Source organism: Athene cunicularia (genome assembly GCF_003259725.1).
Source record: "Athene cunicularia isolate RWA chromosome 13 unlocalized genomic scaffold, athCun1 chr13_part1, whole genome shotgun sequence".
In the NCBI taxonomy this organism is placed as follows: domain Eukaryota; kingdom Metazoa; phylum Chordata; class Aves; order Strigiformes; family Strigidae; genus Athene; species Athene cunicularia.
Window position 1 is genome coordinate 282701 of NW_020799117.1, and position 16275 is coordinate 298975.

A 16275-nucleotide genomic window follows, 5' to 3' on the forward strand; every position below is an offset into this window, starting at 1 on the left:
AAAATTGTGGTATTGTTAGTGACATGAATATTGGATAGACCAAGAGGAAGGATGAGTGCCCTGTGCTGGGGGAGGAGGAGGGCCAGTGGCTCATCAACAGCATTTGTTTGTGCTGGGGCCCTCAGCCCCGACGCGGAGCATCCTCTGGCCTGTGCCCGGCCTGAGAACCTGGGACGCCTGGGCCAGCACGCACGTGGCTGTCCTGCCTCGCTGTACCTGAGGAAAAGAGCTGCAAGTGGGAGGTGGCACTGGCCCTCCAGGTCACTAGTCAGTGGCCCCTGTGTCGCTAGTCAAGGCCGGTAGCTTCACATGCAGGTTGTGATCTGTTAAAGCCACAGTTCAAAGGAGCTGTGCAGGGCAGTCTGTGACCCGCAACGTGCCTTGGCCTCCAGACCCCCACTTAGCCAGCAGAGTTCTGCTGGACCTCTGCACCGACGCGTTGGAGAAGGGGACCTGGCTCCAGGTCTGATGTCGGGGAGGACGGTGGGTGGGATGGAGCAGGGGAGCAGCTCAGCCATGCGCTTTTCCTGGTGGGAGTCAAGGCTCCTGGTCGGCGTTAGGCTGTGCTGAGGGGCGAAGGTCAGTCCCCCTTGCTGGGGTTGTACGGCCTGGGAAGTGAGGGGAGACGGCGGCTCTTCCCCCTGCGCCAGCGCCGAGCTGCAGCCAGGGTTGAGAGCGCTGTGCAGTCTGATCCTTTCCCCACCCAGTTTCTTTGTCTCGACTGCGTGTGAGATGAGATTGCTGTAAAAACGCACACAGGTCTTGGGGCTTTGGTGGCTGCGAGCTGCAGGGACACGGGGGGGTTCTCTCCCATCCTTCTGTTGCCAGGGAGGAAGCAGCAAATTACCACTGCTGTGGTGATACTTCCAGAAATCGCCCCAGGGGTGGCAGATGAAGAACAAACCCAGTTCCCTGTGGAGGAATTAATTGTGCAGGAGCCTCACGGGGTGAGGCTGGCGCATGAGCCCTGCTGAAGGCTCCAGTCAGCCGTGGGCCAGGCTCAGGCCGGGGAAGGGGGGTGCATTCGCACACCAAAACCTGGGCTGTGGGCACCAGGGTGAGCAGAGAAGAGTAAGGGGAGCCTGAGAGATGGAGGGTTGTTGGAGGCGTTTCAAGCCGTCGGGAGGACTGTATATTTTTGGAGCAGCACAGTCAGCTTATGTCACCCGGATGCATGGCAGCCGTGTGCAAGGTGGGGCTGTTTGCCCCTCTACTGCCTGCAGCTGGTGCCTGGGCTTGCACAGGTGGAGGCAGAAGAGCAGGACCTCAGCCATCCCAGTTCCTCAGGACAAGGGCTGTTCCCCGCGCAGGACAGTGTCTGTGTGGGCTTGCCCAGGTCCAAAAGCGTGAACACAGGACGAGGTGAGAGCAGTCCTGGTCTGGGTGCTCCTCCGCTGCCCAGCTGCGCCCCCGTGGAGGAGGCTGCTGGCTGCTTGGGTCAGTAGAAAGGAGAACAGAGGAGGTGGTAAATGTGGAGGCAGGAAGGCAGTTCAGTACCTCCTGGGTCTTGTGTAGACCTGTGGCACTGAGAAATGCCTCGGAACTACCCCGGGCACTGCAGGGGAGGGACAGACTCCAGCAGCAGATGCGTCATCTTCAGGGCTGCCTGTCCTGTTGGTGGTCTGCAAGGCGGTAACAGATGAGAGCGGTATATATTGTCTTCTTTAACACAACCTATTTTGCATGATATTTGGATAAGATTTAAGGATGTGCCCTTAGTAACAAGCTCGCTCTGAATGCTGGTGTGTGGCTTGTGCTGCCTGCAGATTTGTGTGCGTAAGGACCTGGTGGAGGGAGCTTTTGACTTCTCTGTATATTTTAAGCAGGCAGGTTTGCTGTGTCCCAGTGACTCTCCTTTGTACTCATTCTGCCTCAGTGGTGTTTCTGGCAGCGCCTGTTCCATTCAGAGACAGCCCTATGAGTTTTTTCAGTCCTTGCTCTTGTCCCACTGTTTCGAGTGTGGGTACGGATGGGCACTCTGCGGCATCGGTGAGCTGTCTGGTGCAGTGGGAGAGCACCCAGGAGGGCACTGCGCTGGTGTGGGTGTCAGCTGCTGACAGCTATGTCCTTCCCTTCACAGAGTGATCGTCTCCTTATTAAGGGAGGGAGAATAGTCAACGATGACCAGTCATTCTATGCTGACATTTACATGGAGGATGGCCTCATAAAGTAAGTATGGGACTTCTTTACCTCCATCTCCCCATCTCCAGGTTGGGTGGTTGTTGACTTTTGTGGGTGTGGTCTGTACCCAACTTGCCAGCCAGTAAAAGTTGATAGCCCACCCTGTTAGAGGCTCAGCTCTGCAGCGTGTGAGCCCCTGTGGGATTGTCTGATGTGTTTATGGAGTAGCTCCAGTGACGGAACTGCAGTTGGGCTGGTGACTTCGTGGTACAGCATCCGTTGTCCAGCAGAGCTGCATCTAACGGCACCAGCAACAAGATTTATCTCTGACTCCTGTTTTGCCCCGTGTTAACAGCATTAACGTGAATGACCCCACACTAGACCCTGTTAGCACTAACAAGGACAGTGCTGTGCTGCAGGTCACCTGCATGCTTGAGATTTTCAGGAATTGCAGGCAAACCTCTGTGTCCCCCCAGCTGCTTCGTGTGTCTGTGTCAGAGGTGCAGTAATAACTCAGTTATTTAAAGGCTGCAGTTCCAACATGGCAGATGTATCATGCTGGGATCAGCTCCAAGCTGGCTGTATTGAAAGAACCATGACAGTTTATAGCAGAGAGACTTGAAAAGGCACTGCTTGCTCTGTGGTAAGAGGAAGATACCCAGCCTTCCCAGGATGGTATATTTTAAAAATCCAGCAGCAGATAAATACTCCAAGAAGTGGGACTGTATTTTCATGAGGCTGTTTTTAGCTGGTGGGCAAGAGCATTGGTGATTGACTAGTACCCAGGCAAGGGTCAGAGCCAGCCTCAGGTCTTGCTGTGACAGACTTTCTAGGTATCCTTGGGCAAATCCCTTAGCCTCATCTGCAGCCTGGAGGTCACAGAATTTTATTGCCTTGGAAGTGAAGTGCTCTCAGAAGTGAATTCCGGTAAGAATACAGTGAGCAGTTTAAATCCTTTGGTGATGGATTCATCTCAATAAAAGCCCTGAAAAGAGCTGCTGGTTTATTGCTGTGGGAACACTGGAGTGAGCAGTTCAGTCCAGAGAACTTTTGTTAAACTAAGGAAAAAAACCTGCAAAGTGATTAAGGTTGAATGAAATACAAAAGTGGAATTTGCTCCTCATTTACCTCCCCAGTGTGCCAAGGAAATCAGAAGTTTTCTGCTAAAACCAACTTGTCTTTTATCTTGATTTATCAGGGAAGTCTGAGGAAGGCTTGATGAAAATAGGATTTCTGAAAGAAGAGATTTGAAGGCTGAGTGCTACATATGGACAGATAAAGGGATTGAGGGGCAGGGGGCTGACTGAAGGGAGTCCTGATGTTCAGGTGGCCTGGCCTGCCCGAGAGCTGGGAATGTCTAGGGTGGAGAATGTCATGTGTTAGAACAGCACGGACTCCAGAGGACTGTAATGGTATTTTAGGTTATGAGTAGATGTATCCTGGAACTCTTTAAGTTTCCTGTTTTCAGCAGTTATTTTTAGGTACTTGAGGTTTTAGCTGCCTTCACTAGAGCGGGGCCCTGCTGATAGCAAAGATGTCCTTCAGGGGCAGGAGGAGACGGTGTGAGAGGGGAGGTCCTGGGGAGGGCTCGACTCTGTGCTCCTTGGGAAGAGACTGAGCCCATCGGGGCTGCAGCCCACCACCCCATGTGCTTTGTGAGCCCCTCCCCAGCTCCCCAGCGGAGCTCCCCTTTGCTCTGGTGACTGTGCTGTGAGCAGCATTACAAGTCCTCAATGAGCCCCGGGCTGACCGTGCAGCTGTGGCATTACGGTGGGAAATCATCTTCCTCTGTACGTAACCTCAGACTTGAGCCTTACTGAAGGTGGGCAGAAGGATGGGGAGAGGAGAGACTGGGGGTGCAGCTTGCTGGAAGCAGGGCTGGTGTTGGGTTTTGTGAACATGCCCCTGGGTGGGCAGGCGGGGCTGCTGCGCTGGAGACGCTTGCAGGAGCCTGGCTCATGCGCCTGCGGGTACGAAGTGTTCGAGGCAGCTTCTCGCCGTAGGCTGCAGAGACCTGCAGGCCTGTGGGTCCCAGCTGCCCCAGCCCAGGGCCGGCCCCGGCGGCAGGTGCCACCACGGACACCCCGAGAGCTGTGGGACGGAGGGCAGCTGCCCCTGGTCTGTGCAAACTGTAGGTTTAAGCAGGCCAGGCCGTCGTGCGTTTTGCTGCAGTGAGGTGGTTTCACTCCCGCAGCCCCGGCGCAGGAGCGGGGAGGAGCGGGGGCATTTCTGTCAGCGCGGGGAGTGGACCTGGCTGCCTCCTGGCTGAGCTGCGTAGTGATGAGGTGGCGGCTGCCCCTCCTCTGCGCGTGGCTCACCACCTTGGAACGATCTCCTCAGGCAGATTGGAGACAATCTGATTGTCCCTGGAGGGGTCAAAACCATAGAAGCCAATGGGAAGATGGTGATCCCGGGAGGAATCGATGTCCACACTCGCCTGCAGATGCCGTACAAGGGGATGACAGCTGTGGATGATTTCTTCCAAGGAACGAAAGCAGCCCTGGCCGGCGGAACCACCATGATCAGTGAGTGCAGCGGGCGGGTCCTGTACATGGCAGCCCCCCGCACTCTTGGAACATCACCCAGTTACTTCTTTTCCTCTTCGCTTTTATCAGTCGTCTTTGTTTTGAATATCCATGAGTGTGCTCACCTTTCCTGTGATCTCTGTCAATGCAGTCTAGAGAGTGGGGATTGGGGTGAATCTTTGGGCTCCTTGGTAATAACGAAGTGGGGTGCAGGAGATTTGCAGAGGACCCCTTGCCTGTGCAGACCCCATGTTCTGCAGCCACTGCACCCTCAAAAAGGAACAATGGCATAACTTTTTTTCCCTGTTAAATAAAAATAGGGCAGCACGATGCTCAGATGGCTCTGAGCAGAGGAACAGAGCAGTGCCCTGGCATCCCACACTGCTTGGAAATAAACAGTGCTAACGAAAAAGGAAAGGGAATTCTGAGGTCCTCCCCTGGAGAAGGCCACGGCTGTGCACTGGTTTGGGGTCCAGATTTTACTGCTTGCAGTGGTCACAGCTGTGTGCACAGCAGGGTTTCTTGGGATGTGGGAGCAACTTTTGATCCTTCCAGTAAACGATGGGCTTTCTTGTCCTCCTCCCACCAGTTCTCCTTCCCCATGGGCCAAAAAATGTAAGATGTGTGAAATGGGCTGCGGCAGAGCATGGGGATTATGTGGTGGGCAATAAAAAGTGCATTGGTATTGCAGTGTGGGAGGAGGCTATGTGCTAATGGGATGGAAGTGGGGTGAGGAGGGACAAGGCCCTTCAGCTGATTTCTCAGCAGAGGCCTGTAAAAGCCCCTGGTCCCGTGCCAAAGGCTGTTAAGCAAAGGCTCTGTGTGCTTCCCTGCCGATAAATGCACTTAGAGGAGCCCAGGCACATGGCAGAGGTGATGGGCACCTCTTCGGAGTGGCCCTGAAGCTGCTGAGGAGCCAAGCCTGGGATGGCGGAGGTGTCTGGCAGTGTGGGGGACGTGTGGGGAGCCCTTGCCCACCCTGTGCCCCCCGGTGCCTCTGCAGTGGACCATGTGGTGCCGGAGCCTGAGTGCGGGCTGGTGGAGGCGCTGGAGCGGTGGCGGGAGTGGGCAGACGGGAAGGCCTGCTGTGACTACGCGCTGCACGTGGACATCCCACGCTGGAGTGACCGCGTGCGCCAGGAGCTGCACACCATGGTCCAGGAGAAAGGTTTGCTGCCCACCCTGGGCGAGCCGCGCTCCCTGGCCATGGAGGGCGAGGGGTGACCACGCTGTCGTCCGTCCTCTCGCTGTCGGTCCCAAGGCGGCCCAGAGCAGGCAGCCTGACCCGGCAGGGAGAGCCCGGGCTCACCCCTCTCTCCTCTCTGCTCTGCCCCAGGAGTTAACTCCTTCATGGTGTACATGGCCTACAAGGATCTGTACCAGATGTCGAACACTGAGGTGAGATCCCCTTTGCCGCCTTGGCTGTGTCAGGAGCGGGGCGGCAGGGGGACAGCAGCCACGCTGGGTGCAGGGAGGCTGGGGTGGCCAGCAGCGCCCCCCGGGCCTCGGGCTCCTCTCCTCTGCCCCACTGCCCAGTAATAATTTTTTTCTTGTCTCTGTTTCAGCTGTATGAGATCTTCAGCTGCCTGGCGGAGCTGGGTGCCATAGCTCAAGTTCATGCTGAAAACGGTGATATAATTGCACAGGTAAGTGACTGCTCTTCTGGTGTGCAGGGGCTGAAAATCTATCCTGGGCAGATTCAGCGTGGGGCATTGGCAAAATGACTCCAGAGCTGCATGGACATCTTTTGTAAGGTGATGTCTGTGCTGCTCTGCAGCGCTATCAAATTTACCGAGGTTTTCTGCTGTGAACATGTGGTGCATAAGCGAATCTGAAATAGTGGATTAGCAATTATCTAAATGGAAGAGGCCGGGCCGTCCAGTACGGTACATTCACTCCAATCGCAGCTCCTTTTCAGTGTGGAGAGACAGATGTTTGCCTTGCAAGTAATCAGCTAAGAGAGTTAAAGTGTGTTGAAAAGTGCCATGGCAAGAGAGGAATTTTCTCCCTGCTGTAAGCAGGCAGCTGGGTAATGGAGCTGGATTTGGAAGGGAATTGTTATGAGGAATGTGGTTTGGTGTTTGAGTGGGTCGTCTGTATCGGCCTGCTGTGTTGTAATTGCTGGGTGAGCAAAGGTCCAAATGTTTGGATTTTCATTAAGACAGAGAAGACATTGCTCAGTTATGCTCTGCAACTACTTGTTTTTTCCTGTCTCATATTGTTGGGAGTTGAAGGAGTGTAAGCTAAGGGGTCATTCTTCAAACATCCTCTCAGATTACAAAATCAGTTTTTCTTTGGACTTTTTAGAGCTGCAGTGCACAATTGGATGGCTCTTTCACATGAAAATAAGGAGTGATCAGAGGAATTGTATTTGCTAGAGTTTACCTCTACTTCAGAGGTGCTTGGTTTAGCAAAGAGGTTTCAGTCAGTGTCTGTGCTCCCTCCGAGCCCTCCTGTTTCCCCATCCTCCCTCTCAAAGCCCTTGAGGATGCAGCAGGGTCTCACCATGCATGGTGGTCCCACAGGTCACAGGGTGGTGGCAGCCCCGAGGGAAGGGCTCGACACAGGAGGGTTCTGCTTTTCTGTGTGGGTGATGGTTTCAGAGTCTTGTAACATCCCTCTGTCCTTCCGCTGTCCTAGGAGCAAAGCAGGATGTTGGAGATGGGAATAACCGGCCCGGAGGGCCACGTGCTGAGCAGACCTGAGGAGGTAAGGCACAACGGATGGTACAGCCTTGCTGCACTGGAGAGCTTTCCCCACAGCTCACAGCAGGGCTTAGCGTACGTAGTGGGGCCAAGCAAGCCTTGGGGAGAGGGGGGTGTGTGGGGTGTATTCATTTACACAGGCAATGCTCTCTTGTTCATCATCAGCTCAGGAAGGAGCGAGGTACAGGTTTGTGACAAGCATTTTCCAATCTTGCTGGAGTCTCCTCGCACAGGCCAGGCTCCTGAGACTCAGAGATCAGTCAGCCAACAGAAAGGTGGATGTGGCTGTAGCAGCATCTGGGGCTGCTTGGGGGTGTTTGTCTTGTATAGGTGACTCCATGGGTGTGAGAGGCCTGAGAAGAACCGAATGGTGAGTTTTAGTTCCTCTGAAAATTCACTGTTCACATCTGAGTGCAGACAGATTCCAGCTTCTTCCTGCTCGATCTCTGCTTAGGGTCTAAAGTGTGTTTCAAAATCAGCCAGACAAAGCCATTGGTGGAGGGAGTGGGAGGGAAGGAGAGGGGGAATTCCCTGGATACAAATCATTGTCAGGACACTAATTAGATTATTTCTAATTTTAGCTCACATGGTATTTTTCTGTTTGGTCCATTAATCTGAGTTGAATCTAACTTGAGACGGGTTTTCTTGCAATAGTTCCCTGCTGAGAGGTGCCTTTAACTTTCCACAGCACGTGAAATAAGAAAACAATAGGGATTCGGTACAATAGCAAAGCTGAGCAGGGGAGCACAGGGACAGATTTGTACTTCAGGGTCTGCTGGTAGTAAAGTCGGTTGGCTTAAATTGGAAGTGTAAGAAGTTGGCTGTATGGTGGCTGGTAACACATACAGCCTTGTGTGGTACAGCACTTATTCCCTTTGAAGTGTGAGAGTGTAGAGAACTTTCCTGTGCAGGGAAGAGACTCAGTGTCAAATACAGTAGATAAGAGTCCCTCTGTGTGTAAACTACCATTTATTTTTATGGCTCTAGACCCATTGCCACTAGCTGGCAAGCTAACCCGTGGTTATAGGATGCTGTGGTTGTGCCAGGATTTGAGAACTGTCCTATTGTCATAAGACAGCACTTGTGGTTCTTCTCATCCAAAGCCGGTAACATATTGTTGAGTGTTTGATCCTGAAATGCCATTAAAGCATAAGGGAACTGAGAACAGTGCAAGAAGGCTCTAGATATCGCCCATCCAGCCAAATCCAGATCTCGTTGCCTTTGACAATAACCAGGGTCCCTCTTCCAGGGCATGCTCTACCTGGGAAGATGTCAGAGCACACGTGACCCTGCTACCTGCCAGAAAGCTCTGGGAGAGTGGTCCCTGGCTCTGTGGTTCTGCTCTGTCCCAGAGGAACCTCTGTGCGGGTTGAAGGCAGGCTCTTCTGTCAGGTGATGGTGATTTGGTAGGGCAGGATGGTACTGCTCCAGACTGTGACCTGCCGTGAGGGCATTCAGTGGTGGCTCTGCTCCCACACACGTGTTACACACCATCAACTCCTCAGGCCCAGAAGTGGCTGAGAAAAACATTTTCTGGTGTAAGTTTCTGTTAAAGAATCTTCAAGCAGAAGAGAAAAACCTCTTCCACTGTGCAGGACACAGGCCTGCAGAAGCACAGGAGGTGCAGGGGTGCGTGTATGCCTGGGTGCAGTGTTGTGCTGCTCCTGCTGCGGCAGCTCCTGCGCTCCCTGCGGCCCGGCTCCCCCGGGACCTGCCGGCCCGCACATTGTCTTTTTAAGGCTTCTGTTCTGAACTTCCTCATGCCGAAGCTTGAAGCCAAACTGTAGAGCAAACACTTGGAGAACCTCTGGGGTTGAGCTCAGGCTGAGCACGGGCTGATGTCATAGTCCAAAGATATCCCTGGTGCTGGAAATGCGCCCTGGGCCGAGTGAGGGGCAGCGCGAGGTGGGGCGGCGTCGGAGCCGGGGTCAGAGCCTGGGACAGCCACGGGCAGGGCGACCTTCGGTTAAACCAGGCGCAGCCGCAGGAGAGCCCGGAGCAGGGAGGGCTCTGGGGGACAGACCCTCGCTCTCAGCCCCGGGCTTCTCTGGCTGCCGGGAGAGCTGGAACCAGGCACTGGAGAAACCAGCAGATGCAGCTCCGCGCTGGCCCCAGAGCACGCTCCAGGCAGTGCTCCCCCAGGTGTCCCTGATTAACCTGTGCCCGGGGAGCCAGGGGTAAGAGCGAGGGCCCAGGGTGTCAGCGGCAGTCTGTGCTGTGCCGAGAGGAGCGGGGCTCCCCCGGCCCACCCAGTGCTCCTCTGCAGCCGGGCACCATCCTCTCTTCCAGCTGGAAGCAGAAGCTGTCTTCCGGGCCATCACCATCGCCAGCCAGACCAACTGTCCTCTCTACGTGACTAAAGTGATGAGCAAAAGTGCTGCTGACCTCATCTCACAAGCCAGAAAAAAGGGTGAGTGGCAGCTGCCACAGCAGCAGCCCCACGGTCGCCGCTGGGTGAAGTAGCCCCCGTGTCCTCCCGGTTGTTTTGCCTTTGGGCAGGGAGAACTAAATTTTTAGCCGAGTGTTAGTAAGACTCTGAGGATCTTCAGCCTCTATAAAAAGAGTGGGGATGGAAATGTAAAAAAATGCGTTTGTAGAGCAGATCTTGGTGGAGGTGGTGACTGTGGGACATAGCAAGTGTCTCCCAGAAGCACTTGCCCGGGCTGTAGAGCATGCTTGGAGAGAAAAGCAGTTTCTCAGTGCCCATCCTCATTCATCAGCATGATAAGTCCTGCTCTGCAAAAAGCCCTTGGTGCCGTCTGCCCTGGCCGGTCCCCGGAGCGTGGCCAGGGCAGGCCGGGCAGTGCCATCTCGAGGGCAGGAGGGCAGCTTGCCAGCGCCCTTCGTCCCTCTCTGGTGCCTTCTGGGGAACGCAGCTCCGCGGCCGGGCGTGCTGCGCCTGCAGGGTCTGTGCCCTGCGGCAGGAGGGCTCTGTGGCCGCGTGGGACAGCCCGATGTGGGTCTGGGTGTCCTCTGGGCACGGCAGGCTGCTGGTAGTGCTGTGGAGCAGAGAACACCTCCTGGCTCGACCCAAACAGCGTCCTCTGCCCCCTTTCCAGGCAACGTGGTATTCGGTGAGCCCATCACGGCCAGTCTGGGGACCGACGGGACGCACTACTGGAGCAAGAACTGGGCCAAGGCTGCAGCTTTTGTGGTCTCTCCACCACTGAGTCCAGACCCAACAACTCCTGACTACATCAACTCCCTCCTGGCCAGGTGAGTGAGCTCTGCTGGGCGATGCTGCCAGTGGGAGGTGGATGCAGCCTCGGAGGGGGAAGGAAGAGGTGAGGGAGTACCTGGCAGCGCGGGCGTTAGTCCAACTGGAACCTCTTCGCTGTCGGTGTTTAATGAGCCGGGCAAAGTGGCTCTGACCTGGAGCCGTGGTGGCTGACCCCGAAGAGCAGAGAGAGGGCAGGGGCAGCACTGTGTGCTTGATGTCAGTAGTGAGAAAAATACCAGGGCAGTTTAAAATGCCCTGAAGAAGACCAAGAAACAAGGACCAGCTAACACAGATGTGTCAGCGAAAGCAGTCACCAAGCCGGAGAGGCCGTTCGGCACGCGCGGGGTGGGAGGTGGCTGCCTGGGTGTGATGGTGCAGAAGGTGGAAGGGCCGGTGGGGCTGCTGGTCAAACACAAAGCAGTTGTTTTCTCACACCGGTGCAGGTGAGCAGCGGCACAGAGGCAGGAGGCTCTAAGAGCAGCCCGTGCACGATTGACAGGGATGGTAGGTCGTGTTTTCATGCTGAAGGCAAGGGGGTGGGGAAGGGATTTATTGAAAACAGAGCAAACAATAAAAGCATTTCAGCAATTTGCTTTGACCTTTCACAGATATGCTCCATCCTGTCACTGGCAAGGCACGCGCGGCCGCGGGGGACAGAGCTCGCTGCTGGCCTGTCCCCGCGCCGCGTGTCGCTCGCATGCCCCCCTCGCCCTCCGCTTGTACATCGAACTGTGCCTGTGGGGGCTGGTCTGTGTTAGCCAGGGGATGGCTGACACTGAGGGGCTGTAAATGGAAATGACCTTTGAGGTAATGCTGGAAACATTTTGGACTGGATGACCAAGGGATGGCTGGTCAGTGAGAGGTGTTGGGGCAGAGGGACGCCTTAGGATAAACCTGGGTTGTGCCAGGGTGGAGCTGCTGTGGTGGCATTAAGAGGTGCCAGTACATTTGGGGTCTGAATATGCAGCTCACCCTGGATTTTGCTGTGGTCAGGGAGCGAGAGATGCCTCTTCTCAGTCTGGATGTATGGAATAGGTGCAGGTCTTAGGGAACTGCCAGGGAGAGGTGAGCCCAGCTCCTGAACTGGCTTTCTAATCCTTCCCTTCCACTTCAGATTTACCCCAGACCTCAAAGCAGAGGCAAGAGCGCTTCTGAGTCCCTGCAGCTGACAGGCATCTGTCCTGGCACCTCTCCCATGCTATTTTCTGGGAGGCTTCAGCAGGAGGGGAGGCTGCGAGACTCCAGCTGGGCTGGATGGATTTTCTTCCACCGGGATGATCTGGTGGAGATTAGGAATCACGCTGTGTCATCAGCCTGGGCCTCTGGCCGTGCAGTCGGGCAGACATATGGCAGAAATTATCAGAGGAAGGTGGAGATTACCAGTGGATTAGGGCTGATTCGCAGCCCTGAGCAGAGCCGCTGTGTCTGCACCACCCGGGGCCCAGGCGCAGCCGGTCTGGGAGTGGGGGGCTGAGGCCACTTGCCTCACGGGAGGGCGCCGGAGCTGGCCTGTGTTCCTCTGCTGCCTTCACCCCGCAGCGATGACTTCCCAGCTGCTGCTGTCGGCTGCTCCCCGAGGGCCCAGCAGCAGCCACCCAGGGAGCCATGGGCAGCTCCTCGCCCTGCCTGACCTGTCGCTCACCAGCTCTGCCCGTCCTCCCCTTTGCCATCGCTGTCAGGAGCGGGGTGCCTCGGGGCAGAGGGCTCGGGGCAATGGTGGGGGGCAGCAGCTGCTGCAGGGTGCTGCAGTGGAGCTTTTCTGGGCCTCCTGGAGAGAGCAGCTTCTGGGGAGTCCTGGCCCTCCCCATCCCGCTGTCAGTGTGGCAGGGATGCTGCAGCTTGGGCCAGCCTGTGCTCACAAGCACACCTTGGTCTGTGCTGCTGGCTGCTGTGAGTGTCCGTGGGGCTGAGAGGAGCCTTCGGTGAGCTCAGCCCCCCCAAACCCCCTCCTGCAGCCACGTCCCCACTCCCAGAGACAGGGAGATTCCCGTGGGGCCGGGGGGGGCTGCGCGTGGCTGCAAGGGCTGGCAGGACACAACCACGGCGCTGGCTCTGGGGACAGGGACCAAGTGCCAGGCCCCGAGGGAATGGCCTCAAGCTGCCCAGGGCAGGGTCAGGCTGGCTCTGAGGAAGGATTTCTGTGCAGAAGGGGCTGTTGGGCGTTGGAATGGGCTGCCCAGGGCAGGGGGGAGTCCCCGGGATCCCTGGAGGGGTTGAAGAGTCGGGCTGAGCCAGCGCTGAGGGGTCTGGGGGAGTTGGGTGAGGGTCATAGTTGGGCTGGAGGAGCTGCAAGGGCTTTTCCAACCGAGGTGGTTCTGTGATTCCGTGACAGTCCTCGGGTGGAGAGGCCTTTTCCTCCCCATGGGGCAGAAGTGCTGCCCTCCCAGGCAGACCTGACAAACTGCCAGAAATGTTTTTTCTGACTCACACTGGGATGTTTTTTAACCTGTCAGTTCAGGTGATGAACTCTGGTATGGAAGAACGTCTTTCGCCTTGACACAAAGGCCAGCCTGTTCCCTGGGACCGGAGCTGTTGACTCCTCTTGCGCACGGCTGCTGTCTGTGCCCCGGGTGGGCAGCGCAGTGTGGCAGAGCTCTTGTCCCTGTGCCCCCGGGTGAGCACCACAGGGGCTGGTCTTCAGGCTGAGGGGCTGTAGAAATGAGGGGACAGAGTAAACCAGAACTGAGCCAGGGGCTGCCTGTGCCCAGAGGAGATCCGTGTGCCCCTGCTGTTGTCTGACTGTGAGACAACTGACGCTTTTGTTCCCCCGCTCAGTGGTGACCTGCAGGTTTCGGGAAGTGCCCACTGCACGTTCAGCACTGCACAGAAAGCGATTGGGAAGGACAACTTCACAGCCATCCCAGAAGGGACCAACGGCATAGAGGAGCGGATGTCTGTCATCTGGGACAAGGCCGTGGTAAGAGACACCAGGGCAGGGCGGAGCGGGCGGGGCTGACGGGCTCCCGGGTCCTTGCCCTGCAGAGCTGGGCACCCGGCTGCTCTCTGGCTTTGGGAGTCAAAACAAGCCAGAGCAGGAGAGGCAGCTGCCGCGGGTTCAGGGTGAGCAGCAGGAGCTGTGACTGTGCCCCCAGTTCTGGGTCTGTTTGGCACCAGTAAGACTGGCCGCAGCGACCTGGGCCCAGCCAGTGGCTTCTGTGGGAATGAGTCTGGTGGTCCCTGGGGCTCTTACTCTCCCATTCCCCAAAAGAGCACTTGGTTCTCTTTGTGTCTGAACAGGCCACAGGGAAGATGGATGAAAACCAGTTTGTGGCTGTGACAAGCACTAATGCTGCAAAAATCTTCAACCTGTACCCACGGAAGGGGAGAATAGCAGTGGGCTCGGACAGTGACCTGGTTATATGGGATCCCGATGCCGTGAAGATCGTCACAGCAAAAACCCATCAGTCTGTAAGGCTCTGCCCATCCGTGGGAGTGCTGGGGGCTCTGAGGAGGGGGGAGTGGGTGCAGGCATGGGGAGATGCCAGTTGTGGCTGTGGGGCGGGATGTCCGCGAGCCCTGGGCTCTGCACACGGGGCTTTTTCCACCCTTCTCCATTGCTTTTCTCCTGAGACGGGCCTGTGAAGGTGTCAGGACTCGCATTTCTCCTTACCTGGGCTCCTCCAGGTACAAATGTTTTCTGGCTTTGCCAGTGTGCTCGGTCCCACCCTCCTCTGTTGTTGGAGTCCCTGCTCACGGAGAGCTCCGAAGCAGCAGGTTCTGGTTCGTGCTGGGAGCTCTGGTGTGATGGAGTTCACTGAGAGCGGCCTCTGGGGCTGTTGGAGTCCTCCTCTTGCTGCACTGGTGACGGCAGCAGCCAGGTGTGGGGCTGACAGTGCTCCTGCCCCTCCTGACTGTCGTCCCCTGGTTGCTGCAGGTGGCCGAGTACAACATCTTTGAAGGGATGGAGCTGCGTGGGGCCCCACTGGTTGTCATATGCCAGGGGAAGATCATGCTGGAGGATGGCAACCTGCACGTGACCCAGGGGACGGGACGCTTCCTGCCCAGCAGCCCTTTCCCTGACTACGTCTACAAGCGCATCAAAGCCCGGAGGAAGGTGAGGAGGCCAGGGTGCTAGGAGACAGCGCTGGGGCACTGCAAGCCCAGATCGCCCTTTCCCCCCAACAACTGATTGTTTTTTCTCTGCTGCTCCCGCTGGACCCTGAGAACAGCGCTGCAAACTGTGCTTGAACCCACAGTTGGGGCAGTCAGGGCTTGGGTGGAGCTTTGCCCTTAGGGTTGGTGCTGGGCCACCACTGGAGGCAGATGGTCACCGGGCGATGCCCACCCCTCGCTGTCCTGCTGCTGCAGGGGCGTGGAGGGAAGCCCCGAGTTAAAAATGAGGGGACGGGGGAGGCGGGGGCTGAGCACGAGGCTCCCCCAGAGCAGAGCAGTGTCACTGCCCCCCCTCTCCGGTGACAGATGGCCGAGATGCACGCCGTGCCCCGGGGCATGTACGACGGACCCGTGTTCGACCTGACCACCACCCCCAAGGGGGGGACACCCGCGGGGTCAACCAGGGGGTCCCCCACGCGGCAGACACCCCCCGTCAGGAACCTCCATCAGTCTGGATTCAGCCTGTCAGGTGAACGCTCGCGGTGGCTGGGCCAGGAGAGTTGGGGGGCGGCTGAGCACGAGAACGGAGCGTGGCAGGGCCAGATGCTGTGTGTCCCTTGCAGGACGCGGCTGGCCCTCCACCCCGCTGCGCCTGGCAGCAGAAGCAGGGAGGCCTGTGGCCACGGGGGTGCTCGTGCAGCACCAGACCCACTCTGGTGGCCTGGGGCTGCTCACGGAGGAGCCTCTGCAGAGACACTGCAGCCACTGCCGCTCTCGGGGTCGTTGCTGGGGCTGGAGAGGGAACAGGTTGCTGCAGTCTTGGGAGACCCTTTGGGCAGACCCCAGGCTGCCTGGCCACTCAGTCTGAAAAAAACGCTCTTAACTTCGCTTTCCCCTTCCCTTTGTGCGTTCTCATCCTCCCCAGGCACCCAGGTGGATGAAGGTGTTCGCTCCGCAAGCAAGCGCATCGTCGCGCCCCCGGGAGGCCGCTCCAACATAACCTCCCTGAGCTAAACGTCCTGCCGAGGAGGACACAAAATCCCTGTTCAAGCGAAGGAAGAAAAATGGTATATTGGTGTTTAAGAAGGAAAAGCAAATAAACCTGTTCTGAAGAATCGATAAGCCTCAAGCCTTATGTTTCACAAATGCTACTTGCTACCTAGCTTTAAAGATATTGCTTCATTTTGTTTTCTGCATAGCCTTAACTTCTGTTGTTGTCGTCGTGGGTTCGGTTGGGTTGTGTTCTCCCTCCTCTCTCTGTGTGCATGCTGCTCAGACAGGTCGCTCGGGTCGGTGTGTCAGTCGTGTTGGACGCGTGGGGATGTCGTGGTGCAGGGCAGCGGGAACCACGCGGCCGGGGGCTGGTGGGGGCAGGCGGGTCCGTGTCCTGTTCACGTCCTTCGTCCCCACCCAGCGCTCGTTGGCGTTTCACCACGAGCCCGCGGGGGAGCCCGAATCATCTCTGTAATGGCCGTCACAGCACCTCGCGCAAGGAGTTTTACTACTTTGTACACTTTATTAAAAAAAAAAAGTTGTTCCTTCAAACAGCTGGTGTTGCTGGTTGGCTTTTTTCCTCCTGGGGAGGGTGCTGCTGGGCTGGGCAGTGCGAGGGCGGCGCCAGGGGGGAGGTGGTGGGGACGGAACCCGCAGC

At 56.9% G+C, this 16275-nt stretch overlaps 1 protein-coding gene across 1 annotated transcript; it reads left to right on the forward strand.

The window, feature by feature from the left end:
* Positions 1-2056: 2056 nt before the first annotated feature.
* Positions 2057-16170, forward strand: DPYSL3 (dihydropyrimidinase like 3). Its single transcript, XM_026858267.1, has 13 exons — positions 2057-2169; positions 4462-4646; positions 5650-5814; positions 5983-6044; positions 6212-6292; positions 7287-7355; positions 9641-9761; positions 10411-10567; positions 13347-13488; positions 13809-13979; positions 14446-14625; positions 14991-15153; positions 15550-16170. The coding sequence occupies exons 1-13, from the start codon at positions 2063-2065 to the stop codon at positions 15636-15638; spliced, it is 1692 nt and encodes a 563-aa protein (XP_026714068.1). The 5' UTR covers positions 2057-2062; the 3' UTR covers positions 15639-16170.
* Positions 16171-16275: the final 105 nt, after the last annotated feature.

Excerpts from the sequence above, each read along its gene's own strand:
- DPYSL3 (XM_026858267.1), top strand. The coding sequence starts at position 2,063 with ATGTCCTTCCCTTCACAGAGTGATCGTCTCCTTATTAAGGGAGGGAGA. Across the intron at positions 6,045-6,211 it reads ACCAGATGTCGAACACTGAG|CTGTATGAGATCTTCAGCTG; the intron begins GTGAGATCCCCT and ends TCTCTGTTTCAG. Across the intron at positions 7,356-9,640 it reads TGCTGAGCAGACCTGAGGAG|CTGGAAGCAGAAGCTGTCTT; the intron begins GTAAGGCACAAC and ends CCTCTCTTCCAG.